This window comes from Stigmatopora nigra, chromosome 19 (genome assembly GCF_051989575.1).
Source record: "Stigmatopora nigra isolate UIUO_SnigA chromosome 19, RoL_Snig_1.1, whole genome shotgun sequence".
In the NCBI taxonomy this organism is placed as follows: domain Eukaryota; kingdom Metazoa; phylum Chordata; class Actinopteri; order Syngnathiformes; family Syngnathidae; genus Stigmatopora; species Stigmatopora nigra.
In genome coordinates, this window is record NC_135526.1 from 727647 (window position 1) to 737987 (window position 10341).

The 10341-nt window shown below is 47.6% G+C and overlaps 1 protein-coding gene across 3 annotated transcripts; it reads right to left on the bottom strand.

Moving 5' to 3' along the window:
* Window positions 1-560: 560 nt before the first annotated feature.
* On the bottom strand, window positions 561-10037 carry LOC144212651 (periostin-like). 3 transcript variants are annotated; one of them, XM_077740701.1, is made up of 23 exons: window positions 9861-10037; window positions 9260-9358; window positions 8277-8341; window positions 8052-8209; window positions 7809-7973; window positions 7588-7734; window positions 7372-7513; window positions 5204-5416; window positions 5005-5139; window positions 4751-4899; window positions 4524-4660; window positions 4317-4447; window positions 4106-4236; window positions 3596-3698; window positions 3452-3519; window positions 3307-3352; window positions 3190-3225; window positions 2326-2559; window positions 2215-2250; window positions 1415-1459; window positions 1154-1240; window positions 969-1004; window positions 561-888 (listed from the first exon to the last, which is right to left on the bottom strand). In XM_077740701.1, the coding sequence occupies exons 1-23, from the start codon at window positions 10001-10003 to the stop codon at window positions 827-829; spliced, it is 2568 nt and encodes an 855-aa protein (XP_077596827.1). In that variant the 5' UTR covers window positions 10004-10037; the 3' UTR covers window positions 561-826. The 3 variants fall into 3 exon arrangements, with proteins under 3 accessions (XP_077596827.1, XP_077596828.1, XP_077596826.1); XM_077740702.1 differs by lacking the exon at window positions 1415-1459; XM_077740700.1 differs by having other exon boundaries at window positions 3190-3352.
* Window positions 10038-10341: the final 304 nt, after the last annotated feature.

The window sequence follows — 10341 nt, forward strand, 5'->3', positions numbered from 1 at the left end:
CTGTTTTCCATAAACATCAAATAGTAAATGAACTTGTTAAGATGAAAAATTCTCCCGATCGTGGCCCATATTGTTCCCCTTAAATGTAGCGTTCATTCACTCATGTCAAAGTTGATGGAATCGTCCCCCGTGGACAACTTTGACCCTTTTGTGGAGATCTTTTTGACTGGCGAACAAAGCAAATACAGAAGAAAAAAAATGACTAACATGTCGAATGTTTGCTAATGTTTTGTTTTTGAGGAACGGCTCATCTGTCACTGGTCCAAAGTGACTCCGTAATGGCGGCAAAGCCCACCAAGACAAAAGCTGGAGTTCAAGCCTCGTCCTGCTTTACGAACACACCTCAGATGGCAACATTTGTCATATGGATGTTGACACCAGGCCAGGTGTTCTTGCGCTAACTTGATATGGCCCGGGGGGCTTATAAAAAGCACCCATCATTTCAGTGATGTGGCGCCACACAAAAATCCTCTCATTTTCCAACCCCTCCGCCTCGAATTTGAACCAACTACACATTGGGATTTCTGTAAATGTAACAAAAAGACCGAAGAAGCAGCAAATGTATGAAATGTATTTTATTGACCATGAGATAATTTACAGAAGGTATTGCAGCCCAAAAAAATTCCAAGCATCCATTGAGGTGAATCCAAGCACCATGGAAAGACATCCTATTTCATGTCACAGCAAATGTGGATTGGCGGCGCCTGGCACCACAATCTCCTTTTCTTATCAAAATACAAAAATAGACCCGAGTCGAACTTTCTTTTGGTCTCGCTGAATCCACAATGGAATGGGTGGGCCTTTCACCCGCGGCCGTGCGGTGGTCTCACTGGGGCGTGGCCTTGCGGTGACGCTTGACCAAGCGTGTCCTCCTTCTCCTTATGTCGGCTGAGGACCAAAAGCACCGTGGTTAGATCGGCCGCTCGAGCGCACATCGAAATGTAATGTCAGCTTTTTTTTTGTCTCACCTGGGCTCTTTCTGGCGGCGGCAAACTTCCCACCCTCTGCGAAAAAAATGTACACAAAGGTTAATGGCGTCCGATGCGTGCAAAGACGTCACGTCCCGCTCAAACCGTGGGGAAAAACCATCAGACCGTTTGAACAATAGCCAGGACAGACATTTTCATAACCCATAAGAAAAAAAGAAGCCAACCTTGGATGAGTTTGGTAATCCTCTCCGATTCCATCTTTACCAGGCTGGGGTCGCCGTGGATGGTGGTGATCCTGGAGAAGTCCGGCCCTGCGTGGACCCAGAGGTAAGTTAACGGGAGCAACTTGCAAAGTCTTTAAGGATTAAAAGGACAAAAGCAGCAGTAGACTTGTTTTCTTTTTATCCCCCCCCTTAAGTCCACAGCCACACCAAGACTCCTGTTGCTTTTTTTTGTTGAAAAGGTAAGCAGAGCAGAGCCCCTACCCTCAATGACCTGCGGCTCCAACTCCGAGGAGGACAGCACTCCACCTTGGGAGGTTGTGGAGAGTCAGTCCATTAATTCATGTCAAAAGACAGACACAAAGACCCTACCACCTCCACCTCCACCTCCATATAAAAGGACAGACGGATGGATGGACGGATGAACAAATAGACAGATTTGGACCAGCACCTCTTTAACTGCCGTGCAAGAAGACACCAGACAGAGACATGTAGACAAAGACAGGTTGAATGTTCTTGGAGGACTGTGTGAGAGATGATGTGAAATTTGGGAGGCTTTATCTGGGAATGGAAGACAATTTCTTGACTCCATGTCTCTGTGAGCTACAATCTATTTCAATAGACAACATCTCTGGAGACGTGTATCTTGTATTAAAACCCTTCCTTTAGTCTTCTTTCAGCAATTGAGATGGCAAACCTAATCGAAATTTCCGCTCTGAAATAGACAATTGGATGAGTGTAATCTATAACGAAAACCAAAACCTTCCCATGGAAGGAATCTTGTTCAAGGAGCAATACGTTTTCTTTGGAGAATGGAATTCCCTAGAGAATTTTCTGTGAAAACCAATAAATCATCTTAAGTTTTTCCCTCAGGCTCAGCCCTGTCTTCTCAGTCGTAGAAGCTAATCTTGGTACTAGAACTTCCTCTTTTGGAATTTGACCATGTCGTCTCGGTGTGACGACGAGTGATAAACGACCCCTTTTGTGAGTTGGAATGGAATGATGAAGGTAACGTTTCTGTTAATACACAAAAAAAGAAGAACCTTGAAGATGAAGTAACTCACCCGTGATGGTCTTCCCTTCGGACGCCAGTTGCCCACCTAAAAAATTCCATAGTCATTGATGATCTTCCAACGTTTGTCAACCATGTTCCCAAGGCGGACCCTCGATCTTACCCTCGATAACTCTGGTGACTTTGGTCAGGCCGGGCTCCCCAATCACCCTGGTTACCTTGGTGACGGAGGGGTCCCCCTCGCTAATCTCCGTTTGTCCCCGTACCACCACCCGGGTGATGGTGGGCTCCGTTTCAATGACCTGCGTCACCTTGGTGATGGTCGATCCGCCTTCCAGCACCTCGGTGATGGATGGATGTTCTTCGATAACTCGGATCACTTGGCTTTGGTCGGGAACTGTTGGGAGGAAGCGTCGGCGTCACTTTTCTTTTAGGAACAGCTGCACTAGTTAGCCAGAGACTTTATTGGTTGTCCGCTAAATCTACTGACCATTCCTAACCCTTTCGCGGACCCAAATGCTCAGGTTCTTGAACTCTGAGTTTTTATGAGGCATGCAGGCAAAGATTCTAAAGCGGATTTGGCTTTCTTGTCGGGGTTAGGGCATCAAGTTTAGGCTGGGGGGAAAGACGGAACATGACAGCTTGTATTTCTCCCACTAAGTAGCTCCCACTCTTATCTGGTCGACGCGAGTGAATATCCAGAGGCATGCCTGCCTACTTCTGAGGTGAAATTCAGGGATACACTGACAGCCTAATGAGCTCATTACAAAATGCCGAGATTTGATCCGCTGACATGTCCCACGGGACTTGAAGAGCGGATGATGGCAGGAAGCCGGAATGGAAGCGGAATGTAATCGGAGCCTGGAAGAATTCCATCATTAAAAACTTCCCCCGAATTTACAAGATCACAAAACTGATCCCATAAGACGGGGCTAAGGGAAAAGCCCTAAACCTAACCCTAAACGTCACTTTTGGGGATTCATGCACAAACGACCGGCCGGAGACTACAGTGAGAACTTGGCCTTACTTTTCTCTGTGTACTGTGTTGTGGTAATGGTTCTCCCTGTGGACAAAAAAATAAGCATCTTTAGGGTCGGCCTATTGAGCGCGCCAGGGTCAGAGTGAGGATAGGAAACAAACTTACTGACAAAGGTGAGCGGTATCTCAGCGTAAGAGAAGCCGGACACAAACTGAAATAGACAAAAATCAGAGGGTGGGGGTCACAAATAGACTGTGAAATGATAGGGAAGTTCAGGAAATACATAGTTCTTCTCTACAAGATCCCTTACCTTGATCTTGATGTATTTAATGATCTTCCTGAGGATGAACAACAGGTCTTCACTGCCTACGGGAAGATCTACAAGGAAAAGTCCGAGTGGTCAGAGTGGAACAAAGGCCGGGTCTTTTCTCTATTTTCTTCAAAAAGTGCCAACCTGCTGGATAGAGAAGGTTGTTGACCACATGAATGACACCGTTGGTGGCCATCAGGTCACTGTCCGGTACGTCCACCGAATTGACGCGAATGGAGTTGTTTGCCTGGACAAAAGCACAAAAAGACTCTTAGCTATACTGGAACATGATTACATTTCCCCCACCTCCATTAACATATTTGGAAAAGTGGTGGCTTTTAAATTTCAGGGTTAATGGTAAAAGCAGGCCCGTCTGCCTAGTGACGGAACTTCCTGCAATCAAAAAGTCTGGCTGAGTCACTTGGGGAGATTTTTTCCCCCTCCCCCACAGACCCTCGCCGAGCCCAAGTTTGATGTCACCACACTTCCTGGTGGGTTGAGAGGGAGCTCAAATGTACAGTTGATGGAGCAGCCAGCTCCTTAACATTTCTGGAAACCCCCCAGTGATCCAATCAGAGTTTCTAAATGGTAGCCCGCTGCCATAAAAAATAGAGAGAAATCTTTCCGTGTCAATTTTCAAGTGGGTGACCTTACGGACAAAACGTGCAGGTTCTTGCCCTGCAGTGTCTTCAGCAAGTTGGTCACGCCCCCTTCCAAGCCGCCATTGATGAAGATGTCCCGGCTGATGTGGTACAGCAAAATGGTCCTCAGCGCCGTCGGATCACCTGCGAGAATAGAAAGCAATTTCCCGTGGGGATCTCCGGGACTTTGTCCAGGCCACAATGCGGCCAAGAAAGCCACTGACTTTTCAACAGTTTCACATCAGCGGCGTCCAGGTCGGCGAAGGCCGCGTCCGTCGGCGCAAAGACGGTGAATGAGCCGTCTTGCTTGAGAAGGTCCACCAGGTCGGCCGTCTCCATCAGAGAAAGGAAAATTCTGGATTGGGGATGGAAATCCCTCAGTTACGACTGCTTTTGGACAAAAGGCCAATAAAGAGAGTCCAAATCCTCACGTGAAGCGTCCGTCCGCTTTGAGGATGTCGTAGGTGTTCTTCTCCGAGGGTCTGATGATGGTCCTGATCAGGTGGAGGACGCCATTGCTTCCTTGCTTGCTACCTCGGACCATGCAGGCGTTCTCGATGCACACCGCCTGACATTCATTGCAATCAACAGCAAGCGGAATTGGCCCAAAAAACCATGACGATACGCACATTTTTCAATCTAAGGGACCGGAACTCACCGTGCGGTAGATGAAGACGCGCAGAAATTTCCCGGCCAACGTCTCCAGAAGTTGTCCGTTGTAGAGTTCGTTGAGAGTGACCTTCAGCTTCAAGACGTGATTTTGCAGAAGGTACCTCAGCACCGTCTTGTCAGTGGCCATGACCTCGGCTGCAAAGCAAATGAGGTTTTTGTGAGGACACTCCAGATAGACTTAGACCTAAATGTCCCCTTGCTAAAACAAAACGATTCTGGCACGGCTAAAGTGGTACTCACTGGTGAAGGCGGAGTTGAGGGGGGCGAGGAGCGTGTACTCCGTCTTGGGCCCTAAGGCGGTGGCTAAACCCAGTTCTGACACCATATCCTTGAAAGTGCTCTGGTTGGAGTCCAACAGTTCCATGACGTCTTTGGCTAAAAAGGGACGGGAAGATCAGAATGGTGCAGGTGTGTCGCGTTGGAAGCACGTAGGACTCACCCGAGTTGGGCACCAGGACCTGGTCAATGAGGTGGATGACGCCGTTGGTGGCCACAATGTCCTTCTTCAGCACCATTTTGATGCCGTTGACGGTGAGGCTGTCGCCGTCGCATCCGATCTCCACGGTGCTGCCCTCCTCCGTCTCGTACACGGAACCGGCCATGATGGCCTCCGAGCACTGGACGCTCTTCAGCAGGTGGTAGTTGACCAGGGCTGCAAGACATGTCAGGAACTTTAAGATCAAACTACTAAAACCGTGGCACTCATTGGGTGTTTGCATGACTATTATTGTCATCAATATCAGATGGTTTGTTATCACAACAACTTGGTGAACCTTTTATAATGAGAAAGTCATTCATTTTCTGTACTGCATATCATTCATAAAAGGTGCTCTTAAATGAGTAAAAATGGTTTGCACTTTGATGAACCATGTTCGAAATAGGTCAAAAAAAAGTTTAGACAGTTTATACCAGGCAGGGGTGGTTTTGCAAAGGCACATATATAGGTGACAATGTTGAGTTGATGGGGGTTTGGGATGGTGTGGGGAGGTGGTGTGGGTGGGTGGGGGAGGGCAGCTTTTTGCCTTCCAGCATTGACCGACCGAACTGACCAACTTGAAGCGACGGGGGTTGGGCGGAAGAAGCAGCTGATGCCGATCCACTGATTGCACTTGCAGCACACTTAGTATTGCTCTTTATGAAAAGCTACATGTTGTGGAATAGTTTGAAATGAAAGCCTACTGTTATGGGATGCTATGCCTTTATATTTAATCAAAAGCCTTTAATGTCATCATTACACAGCTGTGTAGAATGAAATGGGTGAAATATCATTCATAAAAGGTGCTCTTAAATGGGTCAAAATGATCCAAAGTTTGCACTTTGATGGCCCATGTTCAAAATAGGTAAAAAAAAAACATGTTTTGAACTGGCTTTTGACAGTTTGTACCAGGCAGGGCTGGTTTTGCAGAGGTGAAAAAGGCACATACATAGCTGACAATGTTGAATGGACGGGGGTTGGGATGGTGTGGGGAGGTGGTGTGAGTGGGGGGGATTGCCATCCAGCATTGACCGACTGAGCTGGCCGAAAAACTTGAAGCGACGGGGGTTGGGCAGAAGAAGCAGCTGATGCCGATCCACTGATTGCACTCGCAGGACACTCAGTATTGCACTTTATGAAAGCCTACATGTTGTGGAATAGTTTGAAAGGAAAGCCTACTCTTATGGGATGCTATGCCTTTCTTTATATCAAATTAAAAGCCTTTTTTGTCATCAATATAGTATCATGAAATGGGTGAAATATCATTCATAAAAGGTGCTCTGAAATGAGTCAAAATGGTTTGCACTTTGATGGCCCATGTTCAAAATAGGTAAAAAAAAAAAAAGTTCTGAACTGGCTTTTGACAGTTTATACCAGGCAGGGGATGATGTTGCAGAGGTGAAAAAGGCACATACATAGGTGAAAAGGTTGAATGGACGGGGGTTGGGATGGTGTGGGGAGGGCAGCTTTTTGCCATCCAGCATTGACCGACTGAGCTGGCCGAAAAACTTGAAGCCACGGGGGTTGGGCAGAAGAAGCAGCTGATGCTGATCCACTGATTGCACTTGCAGGACACTTAGTATTGCACTTTATGAAAAGCGACATTTTGTGGAATAGTTTGAAATGAAAGCCTAGTCTTATTTGATGCTATGCCTTTAAATCAAATTAAAAGCCTTTGTTATCATCAATATAGTATAATGAAAACGGTGAAATGTCATTCAACATAGGTGCTGCTCTTAAATGGGTCAAAATGGCCTATTTTGTTTGCACTTCCAGCCGTTGGCACGGTGACAACTACAGCCCCACCAAATTGACTGTTTTCTTGGCATAATGTGACCTAAAGGGGCCCGCCGAAGACGTGAGTCACGGCCAAATCAAACGTGCGCTCCAGCTTCCACGCCGACCCAATGACTATGACTCATTCGTTGGGCCTTGGCCATTGCTCATAAATCTGCCCCCTTTTATACTCGCCAGGATGGGGCTTGTTTAAATACCACATTGAAAACTATGTCTGGGTGTAATGTCAATGATTAAGTCATGGTCCCATCCCCATTGTGTCATAAAACGTCAGCCCGCTAAAAGGCAAAAATGGCTTTTGGGTTTTATGGATTGTCCAAAACGTGATGTCCTACCTGTGCTGATGTCCTTGTCTCCCATGAGACGCTCCAGGTAGCCCGGTCCCAAGCGTTCAAAGGCGGCGTTGGTGGGGGCAAACAGGGTGTACTGGCCCGGCTGGTCCAGCTTGTCCATCACGCCGGAGGTCAACGCGGCCGCCTGTCATCGCAGAGGTCAAAGGGTGAGCTCGAAACCCGTGGACTGGCATTTCTCGGGGAGATCGGTTGGCTTACGCTCAAGGAAGACAGCTCGTCTTCCACGTCCAGCACGCCTTTGATGGTGTTGGTGACGGCCCCGATGACGCGGTCGATGACGTGCACCACGCCGTTGGTGGCCACCTGGTTGGCGTGGACGATCCTGGCGCAGTTCACCGTCACCACCTTGGGGTCGGCCATAAAACGGTGACCTTTGGGAGTGTTTGGAAAGGGGAGTTGATTCTGGCCGGCAAGCTCACCCCATTGGAGTAGTGGTTGATGTTCAGGCCCATGTCGTCGTACATGGACGTGACGGTCAAGCCGTCCTTCATGTCTTTGGTCAGGAGCCGCGAGTTGACCATGTGCATGCGTAAAGCATTGTACAGCTCCATGTTGACGTTGCTCACCAGTGCCGACCGGACGCTCTGTCGCCACGCCGGGAAAAAAATATAACATGAGTAGACTGACTTTAGGAGCCGGTAGGGGCTCTGGAATCAACTCACGGGCTCCAACCGGTTCCAGGCGTCGTCACTGGGCGCGAACATGGTGAAGGATCCCTTGCCCTCGATCTCCTCCCTCAGCTTGGACAGGTCGGCGTATCGCTGCGCGTCCAACGCCTTCACCAGCCCCAGCGTGCCGTACACGTGGTCGATTGGAGCCACTATGGAAGAAATGGGCTCCGTGTGAAAAAAAACGTTGGTCAGTGGGTGAAATTCTTTGACACCCACCTGCAGGACATCCTCTCATGCCTTCTAGGCCCATGTAGCCGGGACAGCACTCGTACACCACCACGCTGCCAGGGGGGAGACAGAGACATGTTTGTGAGACAGCCATGTTTTTGAGGACACTCCGCTCTTCAAAACGTCCATTGGAATTGTCTCCAAAATTACTTTGCAAGTGCCAAAGCACGCTCCCCTCCCAAAAAAACTTGGTCTACACGCTGAGATAATGGACAGCGGTAATGATGGTGTTGTTTGTGTGAGATTGACACCAGGCGACATGTGCCAATATCCGCACAAACAGCTGGACGCAAGGAAGCCATGATGTCATCCCCCGCCGACGGGGTAACAGATGCGCTCCACATGGGCGTAAATTAAAAAACATGGGCGTAAATTCAAAACACGTGCACAAATACAACAACAATATCGAACCAGACGTCTTTGGTTTATGCCACAAATGGCCGGCCTTTTTAGGCAGGATGATCCATCCATAGAAAATTGGAAAACAAAAATGGGATGCTTGAAAATTTGTCATGTTCAAAATAAAACAGCTATCTAGCGTGCCTGGAATTGAACTGTAAATTAGCCATTTTGGATTAAAGTGGTCTCATTTTATATACAGCTGTTTCTACTATTTTGACAGTCTTGCTAGTCAACATCCAAAACACACATGCAGATGCAGATGGTGGCTGCCATTGGTTAAGGTTGTTTTTTTTCTTTTTAAGTCAGCTAATCAACAAGCTCCCCTGCGGCCTCATCAAGCATCAACAGCGTTTTCCTTCCTGCATTTACACTCAAGTACTTGTTTCTTGAGCGGTCTTGTTAGTTTGTCCGCAAATGAACACACGTGTGTTTTGCCACTAATTTGTCTTTGTTGTAAATGGTTTCCGTACAGAACTTGGACGTGGCTCGAACAAACAAAGTTAATTCTCCACTTATCTGATATGAAAAAAGGCCCCCGCTCCCTAGGAAAAAATGGGTGGGCTACTTACGCCTTCTTGCCACAGATAGTGCCTTTGTACCAGTTCCTACATGTGCTGAAGTATTTCTTCTTGGTCCCCAAAACCTGCTGCAGGGCGCATACGTTGGGTCTGAATGAATGGGATTAAGAGTGGGAGGGGGGGGGGGGGGGATTAAAGGTGGATGTTGTTGACAGACGCCATGAGATGGAATGTCAACAAATCACGCTCACAAAGGAAGCTTGAAAACCAGACTTTTCATGCCAAAAAACATACACACACTCTAAAAAACATACATTGGATTTTAACATTAGAGTCCCTCTTTTTTATCAATTCAATTCATTAATATTATTTTTACACAATTGTTTTTGATGTCACTATTGAGTTGTGGGCTAAAGTCACATTTAAAATAAGACTATTCAAATAAATCATATTTCTGAAATAATGAAGAAACTTTTAAGCAATTTCCCATCATTAACTTGCTTTTGGAGTCTATATTGGTTTTTTGGTACACATCCATTATAATTGAATTTGCATAACTTATTCATTGAATTTTTTCATTGTCATTGCTCATTTTGTTTTGCATCAAAACTCACAAATTGTCCAAAAAGGCAGTAGGTTTTGGGGTACTCACCCTTGGGTCCGGGCCCTGATACGGCTGTGAGTGACGATCTTGTCGTAGGCCGACGACGCCTGGACGGTGGCCCTCGAGCAGAGCGCCGCCACAATGAAGACGGCGGCCGCCACCACGGCCCGATGCATCCCGGAGGTCGTCATGATGCGCGCTGGACCTCGCAAGTCAGTGTGTGCACGGTGGTGGGCCGGGCCTGGCTTTTATAAAAAACCCCTACAGTACCCCCCCACCCCTTCCTTCATGTACACATCATAGGCCTAGCCCCCCCCCCCTCCCCCCCGTAACCCCCTCCCATTGACTCCCACCAAAGTGAGTCAACGGCGAGTTGGATGACGGCCCACCTCCATCACACCCCGGAGCCCCCGATACGCCAGCGTGCCTTCCGCCAGAAAAAACATTGTTATGATATGATATGTTGTTTTGTTCAGATCATGAATTTGATGATCTATGTCTTTGTGAATTTGCAATTTGCTGCAGGTGG